At 42.1% G+C, this 27,990-nt stretch overlaps 1 protein-coding gene across 1 annotated transcript in view; it reads left to right on the forward strand.

Annotated features, from left to right (window-relative positions):
• Positions 1-2,912: 2,912 nt before the first annotated feature.
• Positions 2,913-27,990, forward strand: part of LOC143285767 (Y+L amino acid transporter 2-like) — a 40,068-nt gene continuing 14,990 nt past the window's right edge. The window contains exons 1-2 of the mRNA XM_076593185.1: positions 2,913-3,546; positions 17,537-17,662. Of these exons, the coding sequence (XP_076449300.1) occupies positions 3,066-3,546; positions 17,537-17,662 (607 nt within the window). The 5' untranslated portion in view covers positions 2,913-3,065. The remainder of the gene's footprint in view (positions 3,547-17,536; positions 17,663-27,990) is intronic.

Here is a 27,990-nt window from a genome sequence, read left to right on the forward strand (position 1 = left end):
TGCAGTGAGGAGGAAAACTGATTCCGTTTGCACAGCCAGAATAATAATAATAATAATAATAATAATGGTATTTATATAGCGCTGGATCTTGTGCAGAGACATATCAAAGCGCTTTCGCACCAGTCATTCACACGCATGCATAACTCTAAAACTGTAGAAACTAAAGACAAGGAAGGGCAGGCAAGGGAGGCTATTTTGGGAAGAGGTGGGTTCTAAGGCCAGACTTGAAAGAGCTGAGTGTGGAGACTTGACAAAGCGAAAAGGGAAGTTCATTCCAATCGCAAGGTCCAGAAACAGAGAAAGAACGGCGGCCAACAGTCGAGTGTTTGAATCTGGGTATGCGTAAACAGAGTGGATCCGAAGCCGATCGTAGTGAGCGAGATGGAGTGTAGAGGTGAAGGCAGCCGCAGAGATTCAGCTGTTCAAGTGTTACATATGAATCAAGTCAATAATCAGTAAGACAGGGATGTCTTTGCTGCACCTCGTGTGGCTTACAAAGTGTTGCAGACACTGGAGAAAGGTTTCTCTGTGCATCCATTCACTTCAGTGATTAGCTAAACCTCCGTTTAGATCCAGGTAGTGCATTAAGCAGCATACTTTGTGGCCGAAAGTTTTACGGGGAAAGATGAAACAAGGAGGTACACTTGCCCACCTCATCAACACTGCAGTGTCAACCACGGTAACAGTCTCTCCTCGCTCATGCGAAACCATATGGGCCACTTGTATCACTCAGTCCTGACTCAGCAACAACTCCTTGTGGTTTATGCACTGTTCTTAAACTGTCTCATCCAAGTGAAAAAACAATCGTCTTGAGTCAGTGAAAGTCTACAGTACAAATCAGAAAGCTTGTCGAAAATGTTTGGACACTCTCTTTATCGAACGCAGTTACTCGGGACAAACATTTAGACTCGGGTGTTCGAATATTAAGCATATCCCCATGTCGCTTGCAAAAGCCTGACACCCAGTCTTGTCCGGCTTGTTTCTTCTTTGTGCCATGAAGTAGGACATTGCTCGTTGTTTCCCTGAGCACGTTAAAAAGCCAGTCCACTAAAAAAAAATTAAAAAAAAAGTCCTGGAGGCTTTTACAACATAGCATAGCAGTGGGCTCATCTTCACTGGTAGTAAAGACTTTCTTTGGCTTGTACAGTTCTGATGGGGGCAGAGTTTCTTCAGAAGATTTTATTTATTTATTTTTTTTATTTTTTTACTCTGCTGTCATTACAGCTTCTCAAGACAAACCAATAGTGTCTCCTGCTCTGCGAACAGTCATCAACCCACAAAAGCCGGACAGCGTCTGCTGCCCTAGTTTTTGCTTCAGCAGATGAAGCCACCCGATCCATCTTTCCTTTGTAGTTTATCACCATCTGAAAATGAAAATGTTTGACGTACGGTTATCTTATTTTTACAATTCTCTTTCTAATAATATACAGAATTATACCCGTTACATCAGTATTTTGCAATTTAAACTGAAAAATTAAGTTACCTCTACAAATTGCTGACAAAATACAGTTGTCAGGACAACTTGTTTAAACTGAGTTTAATAGGCTGACAGACTGGTTGGGACAGCTTTGATACCGACAGAAACGCAAGACATTATGGCCGAGCCTTGAGACTGTTGGGGCACCTCCGTCGAGACTTCGCCGAGGGGCACCTCGACTGTGACTGAGCGGTCTGTCGCGGCGACGTACCCCGCTGACATATACAGCAACCTGCCCCGTCGCGGCGGCAACCTGTCCCAAACCAATTCAGTACTTCAGTAAAAAATCTTCAACAGAAATTTCAACTAAATTAATGATTTCACAGTCTCCCAGAAACACTGTTCACACGTAAGTTAACAAATTCAGTCGAGTCAAAACTGCCGATTACTGATAACTGAGCAATATGTATGAGAAAATAAAACAGCTATAAGACATGAAAGAAGCTTCAGTTGAAAAAAAATCATGTCACAGTGTCAAAAGTTCGCCACAGTGTTTCCCAATGGCGCCGTAGGTAGCGGCTTAGGCTAATTACTGAAAATCTAAGAATACAAAGTATGCGAAACACTCAGTGGTGTATCGACCTGACCCATGTCGCGAGGGACCCCATGCAATCTCCTCAGTCAAAGCGACAGAATGGTTAAGACGCTCATCTCAGTGCCGTGCCGTGCGGAGGGTCAGGGTTCGAGTCCCCCGTGCTTCTCCCAGCTTCAGTGGAAAAATCGAACGGAGAGTTGTTCGGATCAGAGAGGATAAACCGAGGCCCGTGTGTAGCCACGGACTTATACCGTGGTGTGCAGCACGCGCTTTGGGCACCGGCTGAAAAAGAACTCATGGCAACGAGAGATGTTGTCTTCTGGCAAAACTCCCGAGTCCACTCCAGGTACACACAAAGTATATTATGCACGCACTCAAATCGGGCCTGACTAAGCGCGTTGGGTTATGCTGCTTTGCAGATGTATGGAATCCGGCCTGACTAAGCGCGTTGGGTTATACTGCTTTGCAGATGTATGGAATCCGGCATGACTAAGCGCGTTGGGTTATGCTGCCTTGTAGATGTATGGATTTCTCTAGTAGTTTGTGACTTCTTCAACATTATGGTTTATCAGTTCCAACATCACTTGTGTTCTTTTTTTCGGTGGGCGTGACTGCATGCATTCCGTGTGTACAAATCCAAAGCCACCGCACACCACGCAAGTTTTGCGTCCAAAATTCGTTCACTGACACAGGCGCAGAAAACTGGGAAAGTCGATCGCTCCCACAGCACGCGCGCTCGCGACACCTCCACCACCATCCTGCCCCAGGCGATGCGCATGCGCTCTGTGTAAGTGCTGGGGCCACTGGCCTATCGCGGGAAACGTAACCATGTGGCAAAAGTCAACGGAACAGTTTTGTCTCTGTCCTCGCAACATGTCGAACTGGCAATCTTCTATCGAAAGTTGCTGTTTTGGATCAGCCCAGCCGTCTGTTCTCAGCTCGTGAAGAGTTGGTCGACAGTTTCTCGTTCAAAGTTGCTGGCACCGTTACTTGTTTTGTACACGTGTTGGAAGTGTTGTGAGTGTGTGTGTGATTGCGTAGCAGCCCGCAACAATGGAGAAAGAGGGAGACCGAGAGTCGAGTATCAGAGTAGAGGCGCAAGGGGAGAGAGGAAGCAACGATAAACTCCAGCTGAAGAAACAGCTGGGGTTGATGAACGGAGTGGGAATCATCGTTGGCATTATCGTGGGCAGCGGCATCTTCGTGTCCCCGAAAGGCGTGCTGCTGGAGGCAGGATCCGTGGGGCTGTGTCTGATCGTGTGGGGACTGACCGGGGTCATTTGTGGCGTGGGGGCCATCTGCTACGCGGAGTTGGGCACCTGCATCTTGACTTCGGGGGCCGATTACGGCTACATTTTGCAAGCGTACGGCGACTTGCCGGCCTTCCTGTTTTTGTGGGTGTGTTTGATAGTGCTGATTCCCACGGGCAATGCCATCACGGCCCTGACATTTGCCAGCTACGTGCTGCAACCGGTGTTTCCTGACTGCGGGGCCCCTGAAACTGCTGTCACGCTGCTGGCAGCACTGTGCATCAGTGAGTCTTGGACACTGAGGGGGGGGGGGGGGGGGGAGCTTGCACAAAAAGTTGAAGTTTTGCAATATTGATTTCATTATTTCAGCGTGATATCATAGTAGTGGTCAAATTGAAGTTCAGTATGGTATCATTGCCAGTGTTCGGTCAAATCCTTGAAAGATTGGCTGGGAATATCAGTATGTTTTGACTTTTGTTTTTCGTTTTGTTTTGGCTTGCGCACCAGAGCTTTGAGTTCCGAATAAAATGTTGTCAGACTTAAGAAATTGGTCACAACGTTGTTTACAGATTCTGTCACAATTAGGGAAAAAAAATGAATGTATCTTATGCGGGATACATACAATGTTTGATAACATGAACATGAGACACAATACTGTAAGGGTAACATTGATATTTGTTGCTATAACTTGTGGTTAGCTACATCTCATTAGTATAATGAACATTAACACCCCACCCTACCCCCACGCCCCCCTCCCCCCTCCCCCCACACACAGCCTCCCCTTCCCCCACCTCCACTGAAAAACAAAACAAAAACAAAACAAAAAACAAAACAAAAAAAAAAAAAAAAAAAAAGAAGAAAACAAAACACAACGGGCATTCCTTGAAAAAAACTTTGCTTGTTGAAGTTGTTCAAAAGTAAGGAACAAGCTGACTGAGTGTTGCTTAATGGTTGACAATGTGTGCATGTACACCTGGCATCTGTGTGTAAAACTAAAAGAAGGAAAGAAACCAACAGGTATACACACACATGTGTGTGTGAGTGTGTGAGTGAGCCAGCTCTGTTTGTGTGAGATTGGTGCACGATTTTCGTCACTGTTTTTCCTGCTTGTGTGACCTGAGTGGCTTCACTTTATCAATAGAAATGCACAGCCTAACGTATTCAGTTAAACTTAAAGCTTGAAAAGAAATTTATTATGCCACACTTCTTCAACTCTGTTACAGTGAATCCAGTTTTCTTTGAATTATATTATTGATATTGTTTTAACCGGAAGTATTAAAACTTTACTATTTTATGAGATGCTTATGAAATATCTGACAAGCGAAGAAAGCTTCATATATAAAAAAAAATATATATATATATATATATATATATTTTTTTTTTTTTATTTTTTTTTTAGGAATTCAATAATTTGCACTTATCAGAGTATGCAACACACACACACACACACACACACACACACACACACACACACACACACACACACACACACACAGAGATACACATGTGTAACACAAGAAAAACAAGAACAAAACAAAAACACTTGTACAGATACACACCAAAGCCATCCACCCCACTCAAAACCACTCTTCTTTTGAAACTTTTTTTTATGTACACTGTAATCGTGTTAAAGAGATAGTAACACAATAACACAATATAACACTTCAAATGTAACACCAAAGTGTTTTTAAGATAGTCGCAAAAACTAGAACAGGTCTCATTTTGATGTACAAAAAGAAGAAAAATAAGTGCCTTTTCACTAAACTTTTGTGTGTGTATACTATGCCGTTATGCGTGTTCATGTGTACACATTCCTTCTTGATTAATTCATCACTTGATTAGTTTAATATGGGACTGGACTTTACATTTGTGGTCCAGGCTGCTGTGCATACGTGACTATACTCTTTGTCCTTGTGTGTGACCACAGAGAAGTCTTGGTTTTGTTGACCACAACCTGTCTAGAGGCTCAGCAGTCTGAAATGTAAAGTCCTGCTCATTCCCCCTTCTAACATGAGGCGAAAGAGCCTGTCCTTATCAGTTTATGGTAAGTTGCTTTGGCAACAACTTTAGTTCTTTTTTCTTTGGTGGCATGGTTATGGAATTAATTCCCTTGAACAGGAAGTTGATGTCAGATGGGGTGATATACTGGTTTGAAATCATTTCAGCAGTGCTTGTAAGCCCATAAAAACAGATTGTACTTTGATGCATCTTGGTCATAAAAATTGACTTTTCTGTCTGACTAAGCAAAAAAACCAACAAAAAAAAACACCAAAAAAAAAACCCAACAACAAAGAAACAAAAACAACAACAAACAAACAAAAAAGTCAGATGAGGTGCCTTTTTTTTTTCTTTTTAATGGTTTGGTAATTATCAAGAGCTATAGCTAGATGGGTTCAGGGTCCAATGTCCAACATTCAGATGGTATAGTGATTTAAAAAGAAAAGATGTGTAGTTTGCCGGCACATGTATACAAGTGCACACATGATACATATGCACACACACACACACACACACACACACACACTATGTGTGTACACATACATGCAAACATGCATGCACACAGTCAGTCAAGCTTTGTGTGTGTGTGTGTGTGTGTGTGCAAATGTACACATTGTTTTATGCAGACTGGTCTATATAGTATCATGATGTGGTTCATAAAGAACAATATAAGAAAAAGTTGTTTATTTGGTGAATGGATGATTTGTTTTAGAATTTCTTTATTCAGCCCCTTGACTGCTATGTATGTAGAATTAACTGACACGGTCGCTGATAGTGATGACACTCATGACATCATCAAAAGAAGGGAAATAGCTCTGGAAGACTGAAAAATCACATTTTTGAGTGGGACAGGTAGGTATATATATATATATATATATATATATATATATATATATATATATATATTGTTGTGGTGATGGTTACACACGATCACTAAGATACACAGAGAGAGAGTGAGAGTGAGAAAGAGTGATGTGTACATAGACAATTGAAGGAGTATTCAGAACATGATATCTTTACGAAGTAGAAGATCAGAAAGATGACGTAAAAAAACAGCATTTCGTCACCTGTTATAAGTGTAGTCTGTGACCAAGCAGCTGGGTGGCAGCGAAAATTCAGAAAAATAGGATTTGGTTTTCAGCTTTGTTTTATTTATTTTACACACACACACACACACACACACACACACACACACACACACACACACACACATACATACATACATATATATATATATATATATATATATATATAGAGAGAGAGAGAGAGAGAGAGAGAGAGAGATAAATACAGATAGATAGATACAGATAGATATCTGCAGACCATTTTCTCAGTTTTGGTCTCACTGATCTTGATATTGATATTTATGATGTGCATAACCACTTTTTACTATTCTTACCCTGGCAGTCAAGGTGTTAAGGTTTTCAAGAAAGATGATGTTATTTCATCTACTCTCTCAGTGTCTGCAATAGTTTTATTTCAAAGTAAAAATATTGGACAACTTAACACCTCTTGACTGAGAACTGTTTCAGTGTTTGAGACAAAAACATTCATAATCATAGCCCAACTGTCTCTAACTTCTTTATGAAATGTGAACTTTTTTTTGGGTCATCATGTATTGAAAGCTTGTCAGTTTCAAGGCAGTTAGTTAGTTAGTTTGATTTGGAATTTAAGGGACGAAATCTTAATTAGCTAATAGCTATTAATAATGATTAAGATTCATATTATTTAGTGGGAGTGCATTGTTCTGTATTGCATGTGTACCATTCATTTTTCTTTTTAGAAACATACAAAGAGACAAAGATAAAAAATAAAAAAAAGTGTGAAAATAGTACTTTTGGAATCATGAAAGTTAAGTAAAAGAATCAAACATAACCATTCTGGGTGACAACTCGCACAAAAAAACATTATTTTATTGTGCTCCATATTACATGCACTACATGAACTGATGAATGGTTTGGATGGTAACTCACTCCTCATTGGTTGTCCTAGATACTTAATACAAAAACTCCAGAAAGTTCAAAACGCAGGAGCAAGATTAATCGTTGGAACCAAAAAGACTGACACTATCACTCATCTTCTGCGTTCTCTCCACTGGTTACCAATTTCTGCCTGCATTCAGTACAAAGTTGCAATTCTCACCTTCAACTCCATTTTGGGTGCTGCTCCTCAGTATCTGAGAGAATTGATTCAAACCTACACACCCCGTTGACAACTCAGATCATCTTCCGATTCATTGCGGCTACTTGCTCCCCGTGTTAAAACCTGATCCTTCAGTGATTCTTCCTTTTCTTATTCAGCTCCATATGTCTGGAACAGTTTACCTCACGGTCTTCGCCACTCTCCTTCATTTCAATCTTTCAAAACTGGTCTGAAAACAAATCTTTTTGAAAACGCCTATCCATAGACCTTCCATACCTTTTCAGTTATAAGCCATGCAAACTCACTCTTTCTTTCGTTGTGTGTGTGTGTGTGTGTGTGTGTAATTATGTAATACACGTAGTCTCTGAATCTGTTTTATATTATTGTGCGCTAAATAATTATTTTTCTACTTCTTTTGTGAGTTATTGCGTGTGTGTGTGTGTGTGTGTGTGTGTGTGTGTGCGTGCGTGCGTGCGTGCGTGCGCGTGCGCGCGCGCGTGTGTGTTTGATGTTTATTGTAAAGCACTTTGAGCTCTCTTTAAGGGAGGAAAGTGCTCAACAAATGTCCATTATTATTATTATTATTATTGTTATTATTATTATTATTATACATATGTAGTTTGCCAGGTATTTATATATTGATATTCGGTTTATTCCACATCAAAGAGAGGCATCAGTCTCACTCATTTGTTTGTAAAAAAAAAAAAAAAAAGAAAAGAAAAAGCAGATTGATTGTTTCCCATCCATGGCAGACAGTTTGCAGACGCATCCCCTGATGAAATAGTTAATGAGATAAAGAACATAAATTAACTGCTTTAAAAAGACAAAGTTTGGGTCTGCCCCATTCTCCAAAACTTATATTAACTCCATTCTGTGAATAGAGTCGTTGTTCAAGAAACAGCCTTATTGACACCCCCATCCCCAATATTCTCCAGAGAGACTGAGAGCAGAGGGAGAGGAGAGAGAGAGAGAGAGAGAGAGTTGGGTGTATCTCTGGAGGATGTGTGTCATTGTGTAAGCTTGCAGCTGTACTGCGGACAGGCCAGCAAGACGTGGTCATCTCAACAGTGCCCTCTAAAACACTTGATAAATTTTAAGTGTCGAGAAATGAAGGATCTCAACAAAACTTGCTTGAGGTGTATTCCATGACTGGTAAAGCCTTCCCTCCCCCATCCCCTATCTTTTGAAAAAAAAATGTTTATTAGAATTTGATTTAACCAATCTTTTTTTTTTCTGAATGTTTTTTTTTTTCTTTTAATCATTTCACAGGTTTATGTGGCAAACATAATGTGTTGATCAATATCAATAGGAATATGATAAATGTGATGATATAAAAAAGGACACATCTGACAGTGTATGCACACACACACACACACACACACACACACACACACAGAGAAACTCAAACACAGTTACCCAGTTTAAGCATCCCTTTTAACAAGGATTTCTGCAAATGGGGGTAGGGAGGGAGAAGGAGGGAGGGAGCGCAAGGCTCAGCACTTTACATTTCTACTTGTAGAATTTCATTCACATTCTTGTCAGTGACCAATCTTACTGTTTTTCAGTTTTACAATCACCTTCTCATTCAATGACCAGGCTGTCAGATTAGCGGAGGGGTAAGTAACAGATCATATGAAATTAATTTATTAACACTTTGAGTGCCCCAGGACAGAACTTTCCTCTTCTTTTGTGCAAAAATGTGCCCTAGGATGGAAATTTCTGTCCACCTCAGTGTAGGGATTTTCCTGTAACAAAATCATTAAATTCCTGTTAAATTGTCATGATAATGGATAGTGTGTTCATTTTCTTTTTCAGAAAAGTATAGGTTATAAATAAAGTAAAAAATAAAATTGAATTACCCTCCATGACCCAAATATCCCCCCCCCACCCCCCCCCCCCATGTGGGCAAATAGTTGTCACTGAGCATGAAATAGGTTTGGCAGTGAAAGAGTTTAACGTTCAAACAGGTTCTAAAGGTCTTCCCTCACCAACACCTCCAGTCCCTTCAGTTTACATACAATATCTATTTCTGAGCACTTCATCACTTTTCAAGCGCGTTGGGTTACGCTGCTGGTCAGGCATCTGCTTGGCAGATGTGGTATAGCGTATATATGGATTGGTCCGAACGCAGTGACGCCTCCTTGAGCTACTGAAACTGAAACTCATCACTTTTCTTTATGGAGAAGAAGCGAATGATGATGGGTTAGCTCTGTCCTGCTTGGGTCCTTCGTGCGATGATGTTGGTCTGGCTCTGTCCTTGGGTCCTTCGTGTGATATGTGGGTCTGGCTCTGTCCTTCTTGGGTCCTTCGTGTGATGATGTGGGTCTGGCTCTGTCCTGCTTGGGTCCTTCGTGTGATGATGTGGGTCTGGCTCTGTCCTGCTTGGGTCCTTCGTGTGATGATGTGATGATGTGGGTCTGGCTCTGTCCTGCTTGGGTCCTTCGTGTGATGATGTGGGTCTGGCTCTGTCCTTCTTGGGTCCTTCGTGTGATGATGTGGGTCTGGCTCTGTCCTGCTTGGGTCCTTCGTGTGATGATGTGATGGTGTTGGTCTGTCCTGCTTGGGTCCTTCGTGTGATGATGTGGGTCTGGCTCTGTCCTGCTTGGGTCCTTCGTGTGATGATGTGGGTCTGGCTCTGTCCTTGGGTCCTTCGTGTGATGATGTGATGGTGTTGGTCTGTCCTGCTTGGGTCCTTCGTGTGATGATGTGGGTCTGGCTCTGTCCTGCTTGGGTCCTTTGCGTGATGATGTGGGTCTGGCTCTGTCCTGCTAGGGTCCTTCATGTGATGATGTGGGTCAGGCTCTGTCCTGCAAGGGTCCTTCGTGTGATGATGTGGGTCTTGGTGTGTCCTGCTTGGGTCCTTCGTGCGATGATGTGGGTCTGGCTCTGTCCTGCTAGGGTCCTTCGTGTGATGATGTGGGTCTTGCTGTGTCCTGCTAGGGTCCTTCGAGTGATGATGTGGGTCTGGCTCTGTCCTGCTTGGGTCCTTCGTGTGATGATGTTGGTCTGGCTGTGTTCTTCTTGGGTCCTTCGTGTGATGGTGTTGGTCTGGCTCTGTCCTGCTTGGGTCCTTCGTGTGATGGTGTTGGTCTGTCCTGCTTGGGTCCTTCGTGTGATGATGTGGGACTGGCTCTGTCCTGCTTGGGTCCTTCGTGTGATGATGTGATGATGTGGGACTGGCTCTGTCCTGCTTGGGTCCTTTGTGTGATGATGTGATGGTGTTGGTCTGTCCTGCTTGGGTCCTTCGTGTGATGATGTGGGTCTGGCTGTGTCCTTCTTGGGTCCTTCGTGTGATGATGTGGGTCTGGCTCTGTCCTGCTTGGGTCCTTCGTGTGATGATGTGGGTCTGGCTCTGTCCTGCTTGGGTCCTTCGTGTGATATGTGGGTCTGGCTCTGTCCTTGGGTCCTTCGTGTGATGATGTGGGTCTGGCTGTGTCCTTGGGTCCTTCGTGTGATGATGTTGGTCTGGCTGTGTCCTGCTTGGGTCCTTCGTGTGATATGTGGGTCTGGCTCTGTCCTGCTTGGGTCCTTCGAGTGATGATGTGGGTCAGGCTCTGTCCTGCTTGGGTCCTTCGTGTGATGATGTGTGTCTGGCTGTGTCCTTTTTGGGTCCTTCGTGTGATGATGTGGGTCTGGCTCTGTCCCGCTTGGGTCCTTCATGCGATGATGTGATGATGTGGGTCTGGCTGTGTCCTGCTTGGGTCCTTCGTGTGATGATGTGGGTCTTGCTGTGTCCTGCTTGGGTCCTTCGTGTGATGATGTGATGATGTGGGTCTGGCTCTGTCCTTGGGTCCTTCGTGTGATGATGTGGGTCTGGCTCTGTCCTGCTTGGGTCCTTTGTGTGATGATGTGGGACTGGCTCTGTCCTGCTTGGGTCCTTTGTGTGATGATGTTGGTCTGGCTCTGTCCTTGGGTCCTTTGTGTGATGATGTGGGTCTGGCTGTGTCCTTGGGTCCTTCGTGTGATGATGTGGGTCTGACTGTGTCCTTTTTGGGTCCTTCGAGTGATGATGTGGGTCTAGCTCTGTCGTTCTTGGGTCCTTCATGTGATGATGTGGGACTGGCTCTGTCCTTGGGTCCTTTGTGTGATGATGTGATGATGTGGGTCTGTCCTGCTTGGGTCCTTTGTGTGATGATGTGGGTCTCGCTCTGTCCTGCTTGGGTCCTTCGTGTGATGATGTGGGTCTGGCTGTGTCTTGCTTGGGTCCTTCGTGTGATGATGTGGTCTGGCTCTGTCCTGCTTAAGGTCCTTTGGTGATATGGGTCTGCTCATTCCTGCAAAGTTACCCTTCTGTGAATGAGTGGTTTCAAGAATGCTTATGACCATCTATGTCTTCCGAGATGATGAGGAGGGTTGGAGCTGAGACGTGGGTCTGGTGTGATGATGTTGGTGGTTGTGTGTCTTCTTGGGGTTGTGTGTCATTGGGTGTTAGCTTGCTCTGTACTGCGGACAGCCAGCAGTGATGGTTTGGCCTTACCTCTTGGATACATTTGTGAGTGTCGGAATGGACTCTGTACTAACTTGCCTTGGGGGTATTATGATGGAACAGCCTCCTCCCATCCTTTTGGGTAAATGTTTATTATGTATTTGTTTACTCCTCTTTTTGTTTTTTGAATGTTTTTTTTTTTCTTTTATCATTTCGGTTTAGTGTGATGATGTGTTGCTATCTGGATCTGGATAATGTTGATGATTAGGGACATGCGTGTTGTCCCCCGCCACATGTCCTCCCCCGTGTGAACTAAAGTTGGTTGGCCTTTTAACTAGGTTTCTCTTGGGTGATGGGAAGATGTGGGGCGCGGCTCGACTTTCTTCTACGTTGTATGAATTTAGTCACATTCTGCATGTGACCATTCGTGTGTTATTGTTTTGAATCTTCTCTTCTGCCAGGTGTCCATTAGGAGAGTGGGTAGTACTGATCTATGATTACTTATTAATTGGTGCATGGCGATTTCCTCTTTCTTTTGTGCATGTGTGGTTGGATCTGTCCCCAGTGTAGGGATTTTCTCTGTAAAATATGATTAATCTCTGTGTAATACTTGTCTCTGATATGGATGTGTGTTGCTTGTCTTTGAAGTATGGTTAATGAATATTGATTACCTCTGCCATTCCCCCCTGCGGTCCTCCTGTGGATATTGGTCCTGAGCATGATGGTTGCTTGTGAGTTTTGTTAATGTGTGCTAGGTCTTCCCTCCTTGGTCCTTGTTTATATGATTATGCTCTGTCCTTCTTGGGTCCTTCGTGTGATGATGTTGGTCTGGCTCTGTCCTGCTTGGGTCCTTCATGTGATATGTGGGTCTGGCTCTGTCCTTGGGTCCTTCGTGTGATATGTGGGTCTGGCTCTGTCCTTCTTGGGTCCTTTGTGTGATGATGTGGGTCTGGCTTTGTCCTGCTAGGGTCCTTTGTGTGATGATGTGGGTCTGGCTCTGTCCTGCATGGGTCCTTTGTGTGATGATGTGATGATGTGGGTCTTGCTCTGTCCTGCTTGGGTCCTTCGTGTGATGATGTGTGTCTTGCTCTGTCCTTCTTGGGTCCTTCGTGTGATGATGTGGGTCTGGCTCTGTCCTGCTTGGGTCCTTCGTGTGATGATGTGGGTCTGGCTCTGTCCTTGGGTCCTTCGTGTGATGATGTGGGTCTGGTTGTGTCCTGCTTGGGTCCTTCATGTGATGATGTGGGTCTGGCTCTGTCCTGCTTGGGTCCTTCGTGTGATGATGTGGGTCTGGCTCTGTCCTGCTTGGGTCCTTCGTGTGATGATGTGGGTCTGGCTCTGTCCTTCTTGGGTCCTTCGTGTGATGATGTGGGTCTGGCTGTGTCCTGCTTGGGTCCTTCGTGTGATGATGTGGGTCTGGCTGTGTCCTTCTTGGGTCCTTCGTGTGATGATGTGGGTCTGGTTGTGTCCTTCTTTGGTCCTTTGTGTGATGATGTGGGTCTGGCTGTGTCCTTGGGTCCTTTGTGTGATATGTGGGTCTGGCTGTGTCCTTGGGTCCTTCGTGTGATGATGTGGGTCTGGCTCTGTCCTTGGGTCCTTCGTGTGATGATGTGGGTCTGGCTGTGTCCTTCTTGGGTCCTTCGTGTGATGATGTGGGTCTGGCTGTGTCCTTCTTGGGTCCTTCGTGTGATGATGTGGGTCTGGCTGTGTCCTTCTTGGGTCCTTCGTGTGATGATGTGATGAGGTGGGTCTGGCTGTGTCCTTTTTGGGTCCTTCGTGTGATGATGTGGGTCTGGCTCTGTCCTGCTTGGGTCCTTCGTGTGATGATGTGGGTCTGGCTGTGTCCTGCTTGTGTCCTTCGTGCGTTGATGTGGGTCTGGTCCTTTTGCAATACCCCCACCTGCCCTGGGTGCCCTTAGAACTGTGTTATAAATGGTGTTGGTGTCCTTGTAACATGTCCGTCTAGGATTTATTATTTATTTATAGTCTGTTCATCTAAGATGATGATATTAGAATCCGTCTAGGAAATGAGGGAATTGGCGCATGGGATTGAACCGCACATTCGGTAGTATTTTCTCCCCCTCCACTAAACCTTGTGTGGTGGTTTGAACCTTAGTCATTCAGATGAGTAAAAATAATAATGATAATAGTAATACTGCTGAAAATGATGATGATTTCCAACCGAGCTGTTCTTGGTTATTTTGGGATTTTACATAGTATTTATAGACTCGAGAACTGCTGTCCTATTATGTGGTACACCTTTTTGAAAAGGTCAGTTTCACTGGTTTTAGAAGACCCAAGTTCCAGAAGAAACAGATTTGGGTCAACTGGTGAACAAAGTACATTAAACAGAGATCTGTACATTGCTTAGTTTAGCTCAGTTTACTTTTATCAGTAAGTTTTAGATTCTTTCAAATCCAAGTGCTATATCAATTATGGATTTTAGCGCAGATATATTATAAAATTCTGAACACCAAGCAAACTAAGTGCCAATAAGATCACTCATGCAACCCACCCCAGCAAAATTTAGAAAATGTCACGGAGAACTGCTTGAAAAGTCCTTGGATTTTGTTGCGCAACAAGTTGAAATGCCATATTCAGAGCCCTGTTAAATATAAGTTTAGTAGACCCATTTCAAGTTTTATTCTCTCTCTCTCTCTCTCTCTCTCTCTCTCTCTCTCTCATACTGTCTTCTCTCTCTCTCTCTTCTCTCTCAAGTTCATGCAGTTAGTGGCTGACATTGCGAAGGCTTATATATCACGACCAATTTTGTTGAAAACTTGGGCTGTGACCTCGACCCTGAAAATGTCAAGCACTGTCGACTTTTCGATGATAATAGTTAAGTGGAACCAGAGCTGTTTGCTCCTTGGCCCTATAAGAGTATGTTAAGTGGAGCAGGGCAGCGACTGTTGAGGGAGGGAGGGAGGGTTTGTGGACATGACTTCTGCCCTGCTACTGAGGCTCAGAGGGTGGGGACAGGTATTAACATTGTGTGAAGTGAGTCTTAAAGCTTCCCAGCAAACAGTGACTGCGTAACGTTTAGAAACATGTAATGGTCATGTAAACATTAATTTTATTCAGTTATATATATATATATATATATATATATATATATATATAATATACACATTCCCACAGTGTGGAGTGAGTGCAGAAGCTTCACAGCAAACAATAACTGCCTTGACTTTCAGAAACATGTAATGTTTGTTTGTCATTCAGTCATTTTGCTTATAGCCCAGCCTTTCATGCTTGTGTGTCAGCACTCTCAAAACCTGAACACTTCAAGAAACATGACATAATACTTGTGTGTACTAGACTATAAACCATAACAATGCAAGAAAGGTTTGGTGATACTTGTTCCCAATGGTACCATAAACCTTAACAGGAAACATGATGTAATACTTGTGTGTACTGAAAACCTTAACACTTCAAGAAACATGACATAATACTTGTGTGTTCTATAAACCATAACACTTCAGGAAACATGACATAATACTTGTGTGTTCTATAAACAATAACGCTTCAGGAAACATTATATAATACTTCTGTGTACTGTAATTAGTGTAAACCATAACTCTTCAAGAAACATGATATGATACATGTGTGTATTACAAACAACACTTCAAGTGTTTAAGAAACATGACCTAACACTTGTGTGCATTTCAAACCACAACGCTTCAAGAAACATGATATAGTACTGCAAATCATAACACTCCTGTGACTGCAAGAAACATTTTATGATAGTTGTGTGTGCAGTACATACGTTATTAACATTTCAGATGACGTCTGCTTGCAGATTTCACAGAAGGCAGTGTAGAGCACAGAGAACATGTAATATTGAATGATTTATATATATATATATATATTACAGGGTTCACAAAAAGCTATGGACCACTAAATAAAAGCAGGTATGTTTCCATAGAATGTTAACAAATCAAGAGATGATTGAGAATTTTGTAGGCACGCTTCTGATGGTCTGCCACTGGCCTGTTAAGTTTCAATTTCTTAAGGAGGCGTCACCACGTTTTGACAAATCATACATGCTACACTACATCTGCTACGCAAACGCCTGACCAGCAGCATAACCCAGCATGTATAGTCAAGACTTAAGTGCATTCACAGACATGTATATATATATATATACTTGTGGGCCTGCCAGAGTGGATTTCTTCCACAGAAATCTTCCAGAGGACAACTCTTTTGTTGCCGTGGGTACTTTTTCAGTGCGCCAAGTGGATGCAGCACACAGCACCTTGGTTTATCATCTAGCCAGAAAGCCTGTATGTTCAGTTTGATTCTCCCCATCAAACTTGAGAGAAAGGGCGATAGCAGGAATCGAATCCAGACCCTCACAGACACTGTCTTGGCAGATGGACGTCTTAACCATTCTGCTACCTTCCACCTCTTATTGAATGCACTAGTGGCTGTTTCAGGCACATGTGCACCGTAAAATACTATTAAAAAAAAAAGAAGAAAAAAGTGTCAGCCAAACATTGAAAGTTATTCAGTGGTTTATAGATAATATGTAATATATGATCATGGATGTGGTTTGTCATTGTGGAAAAAAACAAGTGGGTTTGAAAGAAAACACCTGGTTATGAGTTGTGGTCGTTATATTGGATGCATATGTTTAACAAAAATGTAGCATCATTTACACGTGCCTCCAACTAGAAAACACTGCAAGTTCCCAAGTGATCCTTTACTGATGTTAACCCTGTTACGAGTTGTCATGTGGTAAGAATTGTTCGCACATGATTCATGAAAGCAACAGGTTAGGATATGGTGCCTGGTACTCTAAATGTTTTCATACCATGACATTGATATTTCGTCAGCTTTTATTAATGTGAATATGACAGTTTTTTTAAAAAAAAAAAAAAAAAATTATTGCCTTGATGAAGAAATGATCTGGAGTGTTCAGACTCACACAAAAAGGATGATCACATATTTACATGTAAATTATATGTCTGACTTTATTTGTTGGAACTGTCATTATTTTGGGTGCAGTCTGCTTGTAATTGAGCTTGTATGTCAGCAGCTGGCTCTGAAATAGACACACACACACACACACACACACACACACACACACACACACACAGATACATTACACACACACACACACACACACACACACACACACACACTAGAAAAAAGTCTTTTCAACAAAAAAGAGAGTAAGAACTAAGATATGAAAGAGAGGATGATTTTTAATAATTATGTGAAGTTATCTAATGTATATGCAGATCTATGTAAAATTTGATGTGTGTGTGTGTGTGTGTCCAGCATGTTAAAAAATTTCATTTGAAAAATTTCCCATTTTATCTCAATCATTTTATTTTAATGATATTTTATGCACTATTTCACACCCACCTTGTCCCAAATGGTACTGTTTTTTAAGTGTAGTTCTACATAATTCTTGGTCAGTTTATTTAGTTTTGATACGTGTACGCCAAGTTACTTAAATTTGTGCATTCTCTCTCTCTCTCTCTCTCTCTCTCTCTCTCTCTCTCTCTCTCTCTCTCTCTCTCTCACTCTCTCTCTCTCTGTGTGCACTTGTGTTTGCCTGCCTGTATGCCTACCTGCCTGCCTGTGTGTCTTTTACAATGTGAGTGTGTGTGTGTGTGTGTCTGTGTGTGTTCTTGACTTTGACGATGTGTGTGTTCTTGCCTTTGACAATGTGTGTGTGTGTGTGTGTGTGTGTGTGTTTGCAGCTCTGCTGACGTTCATCAACTGCACCAATGTGAAGTGGGCGACACGGGTCCAGGACATCTTCACCTGTACCAAGGTCTTCGCCCTCATCATCATCATCATCACCGGCATCGTTAAAATGTGCTACGGTCAGTCAGCTTTCTGTTTCTGACATTGTTGAAATCTGCTTCGGTCAGTGACCTGTGTGTTTGGCATTGTTAAAGTCTTCTTTGGTCTGTCACCTGTCTGTGTTTGACATTGTTAAAGTCTTCTTTGGTCTGTCACCTGTCTGTGTTTGACAGTGTTAAAGTCTTCTTTGGTCGTCACCTGTCTGTGTTAGCATTGTTAAAGTCTTTGGTCTGTCACCTGTCTGTGTTTGGCATTGTTAAAGTCTTCTTTGGTCTGTCACCTGTCTGTGTTGGCATTGTTAAAGTCTTCTTTGGTCTGTCACCTGTCTGTGTTTGACATTGTTAAAGTCTTCTTTGGTCTGTCACCTGTCTGTGTTTGGCATTGTTGAGGTCTTTGGTCTGTCACCTGTCTGTGTTTGACATTGTTAAAGTCTTTTTTGATCTGTCACCTGTCTGTGTTTGACATTGTTAAAGTCTTCTTTGATCTGTCACCTGTCTGTGTTTGACATTGTTAAAGTCTTCTTTGGTGTGTCACCTGTCTGTGCTGGCATTGTTAAAGTCTTCTTTGGTCTGTCACCTGTCTGTGTTTGGCATTGTTAAAGTCTTTGGTCTGTCACCTGTCTGTGTTTGACATTGTTAAAGTCTTCTTTGGTCTGTCACCTGTCTGTGTTTGGCATTGTTGAGGTCTTTGGTCTGTCACCTGTCTGTGTTTGACATTGTTAAAGTCTTCTTTGGTCTGTCACCTGTCTGTGTTTGGCATTGTTGAGGTCTTTGGTCTGTCACCTGTCTGTGTTTGACTTGTTAAAGTCTTCTTTGATCTGTCACCTGTCTGTGTTTGGCATTGTTAAAGTCTTCTTTGGTCTGTCACCTGTCTGTGTTTGGCATTGTTAAAGTCTTCTTTGGTCTGTCACCTGTCTGTGTTGGCATTGTTAAAGTCTTTGATCTGTCACCTGTCTGTGTTGGGCATTGTTAAAGTCTTCTTTGGTCTGTCACCTGTCTGTTTGACATTGTTAAAGTCTTCTTTGGTCTGTCACCTGTCTGTGTTCGGCATTGTTGAGGTCTTTGGTCTGTCACCTGTCTGTGTTTGACATTGTTAAAGTCTTCTTTGGTCTGTTACCTGTCTGTGTTTGGCATTGTTAAAGTCTTCTTTGGTCTGTCACCTGTCTGTGTTAGCATTGTTAAAGTCTTCTTTGGTCTGTCACCTGTCTGTGTTTGGCATTGTTAAAGTCTTCTTTGGTCTGTCACCTGTCTGTGTTTGGCATTGTTGAGGTCTTTGGTCTGTCACCTGTCTGTGTTTGGCATTGTTAAAGTCTTTTTTGATCTGTCACCTGTCTGTGTTTGACACTGTTAAAGTCTTTGGTCTGTCACCTGTCTGTGTTTGGCATTGTTAAAGTCTTTGGTCTGTCACCTGTCTGTGTTAGCATTCTTAAAGTCTTCTTTGGTCTGTCACCTGTCTGTGTTTGACACTGTTAAAGTCTTTGGTCTGTTACCTGTCTGTGTTGGGCATTGTTAAAGTGTTCTTTGGTCTGTCACCTGTCTGTGTTGGCATTGTTAAAGTCTTCTTTGGTCTGTCACCTGTCTGTGTTTGGCATTGTTAAAGTCTTCTTTGGTCTGTCACCTGTCTGTGTTGGCATTGTTAAAGTCTTTGGTCTGTCACCTGTCTGTGTTGGGCATTGTTAAAGTCTTTGGTCTGTCACCTGTCTGTGTTTGTCATTGTTAAAGTCTTCTTTGGTCTGTCACCTGTCTGTGTTTGGCATTGTTAAAGTCTTTGGTCTGTCACCTGTCTGCGTTTGGCATTGTTAAAGTGTTTGGTCTGTCACCTGTCTGTGTTTGGCATTGTTAAAGTCTCCTTTGGTCTGTCACCTGTCTGTGTTTGACATTGTTAAAGTCTCCTTTGGTCTGTCACCTGTCTGTGTTTGACATTGTTAAAGTCTCCTTTGGTCTGTCACCTGTCTGTGTTTGGCATTGTTAAAGTCTTTGGTCTGTCACCTGTCTGTGTTTGGCATTGTTAAAGTCTTTGGTCTGTCACCTGTCTGTGTTTGGCATTGTTAAAGTCTTCTTTGGTCTGTCACCTGTCTGTGTTTGGCATTGTTAAAGTCTTCTTTGGTCTGTCACCTGTCTGTGTTTGGCATTGTTAAAGTGTTTGGTCTGTCACCTGTCTGTGTTTGGCATTGTTAAAGTCTTTGGTCTGTCACCTGTCTGTGTTTGGCATTGTTAAAGTCTTCTTTGGTCTGTCACATGTCTGTGTTGGCATTGTTAAAGTCTTTTTGGTCTGTCACCTGCCTGTGTTGGCATTGTTAAAGTCTTTGGTCTGTCACCTGTCTGTGTTTGGCATTGTTAAAGTCTTTGGTATGTCACCTGTCTGTGTTTGGCATTGTTAAAGTCGTCTTTGGTCTGTCACCTGTCTGTGTTTGACATTGTTAAAATCTTTGGTCTGTCACCTGTCTGTGTTGGCATTGTTAAAGTCTTTGGTCTGTCACCTGTCTGTGTTTGACATTGTTAAAATCTTTGGTCTGTCACCTGTCTGTGTTGGCATTGTTAAAGTCTTTGGTCTGTCACCTGTCTGTGTTTGGCATTGTTAAAGTCTTTGGTCTGTCACCTGTCTGTGTTTGGCATTGCTAAAGTCTTCTTTGGTCTGTCACCTGTCTGTGTTTGACAGTGTTAAAGTCTTCTTTGGTCTGTCACCTGTCTGTGTTTGGCATTGTTAAAGTCTTCTTTGGTCTGTCACCTGTCTGTGTTGGGCATTGTTGAAGTCTTCTTTGGTCTGTCACCTGTCTGTGTTTGGCATTGTTAAAGTCTTCTTTGGTCTGTCACCTGTCTGTGTTTGGCATTGTTGAAGTCTTCTTTGGTCTGTCACCTGTCTGTGTTTGACAGTGTTAAAGTCTTCTTTGGTCTGTCACCTGTCTGTGTTTGACATTGTTAAAGTCTTCTTTGGTCTGTCACCTGTCTGTGTTTGGCATTGTTGAGGTCTTTGGTCTGTCACCTGTCTGTGTTTGACATTGTTAAAGTCTTCTTTGGTCTGTCACCTGTCTGTGTTTGGCATTGTTGAGGTCTTTGGTCTGTCACCTGTCTGTGTTTGACATTGTTAAAGTCTTCTTTGGTCTGTCACTTGTCTGTGTTTGACATTGTTAAAGTCTTCTTTGGTCTGTCACTTGTCTGTGTTTGGCATTGTTAAGGTCTTCTTTGGTCTGTCACCTGTCTGTAGTTTGGAGACGTTGAAGTCTGCTTTGGTCAGTGACGTGTGTTTGGCATCTTTGATATCTGCTTTGTCAGTAACCTGTCTGTTTCTTGGCATCATTAGAATATGCTTCAGTCAGTCATCTGTCTGTTTCTCGGCATCATTAAAATATGCTTTGTCAGTGACCTGTCTGTTTTCAGTGTTGTTAAAATCGGCTTCGGTCAGTTACCTTTCTCATTTTGGCATTTTAAAAATCTACTTCGGAAAGTGACCTTTCTGTTTTGGGCACCATTAAAGTCTTCTTTTGGTCAGTGACCTTTCTGTTTTGGGCACCATTAAAATCTTCATTTGGTCAGTGACCTGTCTGTTTTTGGCACCATTAAAATCTTCTTTGGTCAGTCACATGTGTTTGGCATTGTTGAGTTTTGAACTCCCTGCACACTCATTCCCCAAAGAAAGTTCATCTCCCAGCGCCGTCCCCTGCAAAGGAAGAGCAAGGGCAGGTGAAATGACTGGGAATAAATCATAAAGTTCTATCTCACATGTGTCCAGTGTTAACCCTTTCAGTGCCAAGCCTATTTCATGCTCAGGGACAATAGTTTGCCGAGGGATGTTTTGGTCACACAGAGGGTAATAATTAAAAGAAACATTTTAGCATGCAAACTACTGTTAGAAAGTATATTATAACCTCTATTTTCCCGAAGGGAAAAATGAAGACACTACCCAATTCTGACAACTTCGCACAAATGTATTGCTGCTGTTAGAAAGTATATTATAACATCTATACTTTTTTTCAGAAAGGAAAAAAAAATGAAGACACCACCCAGTTATTATAGATTTCACATGAAGGCGATGATTTTGTGATAGGAAAATTCCCACAGTGATGCAGACAGAAATTTCCATCCTGGGGCACTCAAGGGGTTGAAAGGTCCCCATAGCCTTTTTGTGGCCATTGGGGACAGTGAAGTCCTGTTGACTGTCAAGGGCGTGTCAAGCTTCAGCCTCTGTGGCAGCAGCCAGGTACCTGTTCAAACATGGGTGGAGTGAGGGTGAGGAAGATCGGGAGTCAAGTGCCTGTGCCTTTCCCAAGGACACAGCATGCACCACGCTGGAACGGGGGCCATCGAACCCTGATCACTGATGAACACTGGAACACACTGAAGTCCAGGTGCCTGACATACACATACAGTGATACACCCATTGTGCTGGTCAGGCCTTGAAAATCTGCCTAATTCTGATATAAAAAAAAAAATGTATGTATATGTGAACACAGCGAACAAAAATGAAATTAAAAGATTTAAGAAAAATAGATATGTAGGCAAAAAAAACAAACAAACCCCCAAAACAGACAAAAAACAATTGAAATATACATAGAAGGGAAGTTTTTAGAATACAGTGGAGACTGAAAATAGTAATAAAATGACACTGAAAATGAGAATGTAAGGAACAGACGATTGAATGGAGATTGGTACCTAACTGAAAATTTTCTGCAGTGCACACCACTTGAATAACATAGAGATCTATTTCCTTTTCATTAGAGAAGTTTAAACTAAATGTTGAATGTCATGTAAATATGATATTTTGTGTTTAGGTGGTGCTGTGTGTATGTGATATGGAATATGTGTGTGTTTGTGTATGATTCATACATATATATATATATATGTATATGTATGTGTGTATCTCTCTCTTTCTATATATATATGTGTGTGTGTGTGTGTGTGTGCACACGCATGTGACTGTTTGTGCTGGAGCAACCTGTGGCAGAAAATTACAATCTGAAGTAGCAGCAAAGGAACGCAGGTAAATGATAAACAAGACTTGTTTCTTGTCCAAATGCAAAAATGCAGCCGCTGTGTGTAAGACTCATATATATATATATATATATATATATATATATATATATATATATATATATATATATATATATATATATATATATATATATATGTGTGTGTGTGTGTGTGTGCGTGTGTGTGTGTTTGTGTGTGTGTGTGTGTGTGTGTGTGCGACTGTTCGTGCTGGAGCAACCTGTGGCAGAAAATTACAGTCTGAAGTAGCAGCAAAGGAACACAGGTAAATGATAAACAAGACTTTGTTTCTCATCTAAATGCAAAATGCAGTCACTGTGTGGAAGACTCAAGTGTTAGTTTCAAGGAGAAGTCAAAGCATGCAGACTATCAATCCATACTTGCTACACCACACCTACTAGAAAGAAAAGAAAAAAAAAAGATGCCTGATCGTCACATGAATCCAACTCACTGACAGGCCTTGAGAGCCATTCCTTGGTTTCATTTGTGTAAATCATAAGTAACATGAATAGAATTGAATAATACAGCAAAATAAACAAGTACGTGAGTACATGAAAAAATATTTGTAGTAAAAGATAAATAGAAGGCATAATTATGATTGGAGAAGGGGGGAAAAAGAAGGAGAAGAAGAGAAGACGACAATTATAAGATAAATTTTTGAAAAAAGTACAGTGCAGGACAGGACACTTCAGTGCAGTTCATTACAGTAAAGGACAGGACAGGACAGGACAGCAGAGTTGTGTGGAAAGTAATTTTGTGTCGCTGTAAGCATGGTACAATGCAGTTCAGTGCAGTAAATAACAGACTGATACAGGACAGGACAGGACAGGACAGCAGAGTTGTGTGGAAAGTAATTTTGTGTCGCTGTAAGCATGGTACAATGCAGTTCAGTGCAGTAAATAACAGACTGATACAGGACAGGACAGGATGGGACAGGACAGGACAGGACAGCAGAGTTACTAGTTGTGGAAAGTCATTTTGTGTCGCTGTAAGCATGGTACAATGCAGTTCAGTGCAGTAAATAACAGACTGATACAGGACAGGACAGGATGGGACAGGACAGGACAGGACAGCAGAGTTGTGGAAAGTCATTTTGTGTCACTGTACAATACAGTTCAGTGCAGAACAGAATGATTCAGTACAGTACAGTACAGTACAGTAGCAGAGAGTCACATTGTATCAGTGCCACTCTTTCCTTCCTGTGTCACCAGCAGTTTTCACAGCTCAGAGTGACATTTCAAGATAATTACCTGTGAGACAGGGACAGAAACCTCTCTCTTTCTCTCTCTCTCTTCCTCTCTCTCTCTCTCTCTCTCTCTCTCTCCCTCTCTCTCTTGCACACATGCACATGGACGCTCATATACACACATATCCACATATACGCTTACGTGCGTGCATGTTCCCCCAATCCTTTGCTTGCTTCTCTCACTCTCTCCGTCCCTCTCTCTCTCCCTCCCTCTCCCTCCCCCCTCTCTCTCTCCCTCCCTCTCTCTCTCTCTCCCTCCCTCCCTCCCTCTCTCCCCCTCTCTCTCTCCCTCTCCCTCTCTCTCTCTCCCCCTCTCTCTCTCTCCCTCTCCCTCCCTCCCTCTCCCTCCCTCCCTCTCTCCCTCCCTCCCTCCCTCTCCCTCCCTCCCTCTCTCCCTCCTCCCTCCCTCTCCCTCCCTCTCTCTCTCTCTCTCGTCGCTCTCCCTGCCTGTCTATTTGTATGTCTGTATATCTTTGTCTGTCTCTTTCCATCTAGCTGTGTAACTATCTTCTTTTCTTCTTCTCGTATTTCCATGATTTTTCTCTTGTTTTTTTTTTTCACTTTTCCCTCTTTTTTCTTTTTCGTTTTGCTGTTATGTATTTGTTTTCGAGGGCTGGATGAAAAAAAGCATATATGCTTAATCTATTACCCTCAGAAAATAAAAATTATTCATTCATTCATTCATTCTCTCTCTCTCTCTCTCTCTCTCTCTCTCTCTCTCTCTCTCTCTCTCTCTCTCTCTCTCTTACATGCACACACAGGACACTTATATTCACACACATCCACATACACGCTTACTTGCACACATGTTCCCTCAATCTTTTGCTTGCTCTTTCACAGAATAGGAAAACCTGTCTTGTTTTTTCTTTGATTCTGTTCTTATATTTTTCTGAGTTAAATGTGTATGCAATATTTGTGTGTGCATGTGTGCACTTCCATATTTGAAGAGATTGTGCTCTTAACATTAAGAGGTATGTCTGTTCAGTCACCATATTTTGTATTAGAACTCTGTCCCTCTCCCCAGCTACCCCCTTCCCACACAAACATACCCATATAATCACACACACACAACCACACACACACACACACACGCACAATTTGCACATCCACACACAAGCATACACATGATCCACACATCCACATGTCCACACACACACTCTCTCTCTCTCTCTGTCCCCTCCCCCCCTCTCCAAACATAAGCATTAACGAAACACACACACACACACACACACACACACACACACACACTCGCTTGCAAGCAAAGCAAGCAACAAGGCAGTACAATGGCAGGCAAACATCGAAGATGATAAGAAAAATCCTGGTTGAAGTGGTAAATAAATGTGTCAAGGAAGAGAGAACTTTAGACCTGCTCTTCTTCTCTTCTTGTTCATTCTCTTTGGGGAAGCTTCATGTTGTCAGTGACTGCTGAATATCATTTGTCAAAAGGAAAGTGCAGCTGAAAAAGGCGCTTTTTACAGCTGATTGAATTTCATGAGTGATTTGAGATTGGTGGGAGAGAGCAGAGGTCACACGACCCCTGCCAGCTGAAAGAGAGAGGTGAAAGGGTGGGCTTGGGAGAAGTTGTATGACACAAGGATTTTGTGTTATGTCTGCATTTTATGTTGACACTTGCCTGTACACTCTGCATGTCAGTGTCATTCCTGTTGTTGTGTTTGACTTGATTTGAGTGATCAGATAGATCTGCTATTATTTGGGTAAAAATATGTGCAGCGTGTACAAGTGTGGAAGGTAGATTTAATGGAGGTAAGAATAACAGAAACAATGAAATTCAGTGGCTATGCCACCAGAAAGGGCAACAGACGAACCAATCAGATTGCCTGTGCTGGAACAAGTCATTAATAGCATTAAAAAAAATTCAGTTTCAGGGGAAGGTGGCAGAATGGTTAAGACACTCATCTACCAATATAGAGCCCATGAGGGTCTGGTTTTGAATCCTGCTCTCGCCCTTTCTCCCAAATTTGACTGAAAAATTAAACTGAGTGTCTAGTCATTTGGATGAGATGATAAACTGAGGTCCCTCGTGCAGCATGCACTTAACACACTGAAAAAAAACCCAAAAAAACCCAACGCAACAAAAATGTTGTCCGTTGGCAAAATTCCATTGAGGAAATCCGCTTTAAGAGATACACAAATATATATGCATTCACTCAATGCTGCCGGTCAGGCACTAGTAGCAGATGTTGTGTAGTATACATGGATTTTCTAAACGCAGTGATGCCTCTTTGAGAAACTGAAGCTGAATTAAAAGAAAATTTCTTCCAGATGCTCAGGCAGATGACACATTTTGGTACAAAATGAAAGCAGATTGATCCACCCACATGATAAAGATCAGTACACCTTGTAATCCCTAGTCTTCATTTTTTTTGGGGGGCGAGGTGTTTTTTTGTTTTGTTTTTAACACCCTGCACCAGTGGTACAGAATGTACTGCCAAAGATAGAACCCTGCTTGTATGTGTGTTTCTGTGTGCATAATTATATACATGTGTGACCAAGCGCGCTATGCTTGCTCCAAAACTGCTCACACACGAGCTACATCAGACGACGTTTTTCCCAACTAACCCACGCACAGAATGTGTGACATCACTCCCAATTCGAACGCAAAGCCACTTACATTATTTTGTCCTCCTCGCCAGACAACCTACTCACGGCTTGACCAGTGTTGCGTTGCAGTACGCTGTTGGCTGAGCTGGAATTTGTGTTTCTGCTTCACGGAAATTAATTCATATTTCTTTTGTCAGATCAGTAAGCTACAAGTATTATATACTGGCAGAATCATCGCAATTCCTTCTTTAAGTCTATTCCATTTGTGTTTGCCTACGTTAAACTGATTTAACGCAGTTTGTAATTTTCAGCGACGAGCTCGTTAAAACTGACCCTGTTCAGGTGACTTAAATTAAGGTTATAAATTTATCTTAAATAACCAACACTTCAATGTATACTCATTATAAAGTAGGTGTTGAGCTCTTTCTTTTGCAACTTATCTGAGGTAAATCGGTTCAGGAATCATTTAGAAATCTGTCACTGAACACCTTGTCAGAAACACAGTTGTGGTCGGATTTGGCCAGATTAGTGCCAATCTGCTTTGCAGCACACGTGACTGTCTTTGTAGTCCGCTTAACCTGCATAAATTGGCACAGTGAGTGATGAGTGGTCATTTCATATCTGGTCTGTCATCTGACCAGAGCTTCTCTCTCTCTCTCTCTCTTGCTGCGTCGCAGGCAGTGTGAGTGTGTGTTGTGTGTGTTCTCACAACAGCTAACATCTTGCTATGTATCGCTGTAAGTACTAGTGTGTAGAATGTGTTGATTTGTAAATTGTATTGTTCGACACAGTACTTGTGTTCGTATGAGTATGTTCAGTTATTGCTTTGTTCAGTTATTGCTTTGACATGTTAGTCACAGCTCGGCTATGATTGATCTAAATAATTGCCATGTCGTCATATGCTTGGAGCAGTGTTCATTTGATTCTTCTTAACGTCACAGTCAGTGACGTCTCTGGACACTAATAGTTTGTGCATATGATGCATTCGTTCTCATTTGCTGTCACTGATGAAGTAGTGTTTCACTGATTCTCTGTACTCTAAGATGTGTGTAGTATTCTGTCATGATTACAAGATAGTGTTGGGTTTATATCAGTTACTGGTTAAAACCACCTGATATGTATCAGTCTGTTAATTGTAATTTAGTTATCATGCACTCTCCTATACGGCTTACTCCAGTATAGTGCTACATGATGAACTGATTCATTTGAGTCACTTTGACACAGTATAAGCTTTAGCTAATCTATACTGTCAGTGTACTTTCACTAAATCAGCATAACTTCAATCACTTTACCTGCACTATTTAAATGTATTAGAAATGTCATTTGATGTCAGTGTTTGGTCTTCACACATATGCAATACCAAGTGGTAATCTTTCACTGTAAGATGTATACATGTGCTTTATTATTCACTTGTGCCGACATGTTGTGCTAATGACATTTATTTGTGTCATTCCAGGCACTGCCTTCTTCTCCTAGTTGTCTTCTCTTCTTAGTTTTCTCTTCTTACACCTTCTCCTTAATGTCTTCTTAGTTTTCTCTACACAACTATCGTAAA

This window comes from Babylonia areolata, chromosome 9, assembly GCF_041734735.1.
Source record: "Babylonia areolata isolate BAREFJ2019XMU chromosome 9, ASM4173473v1, whole genome shotgun sequence".
Classification (NCBI taxonomy): Eukaryota; Metazoa; Mollusca; class Gastropoda; order Neogastropoda; family Buccinidae; genus Babylonia; species Babylonia areolata.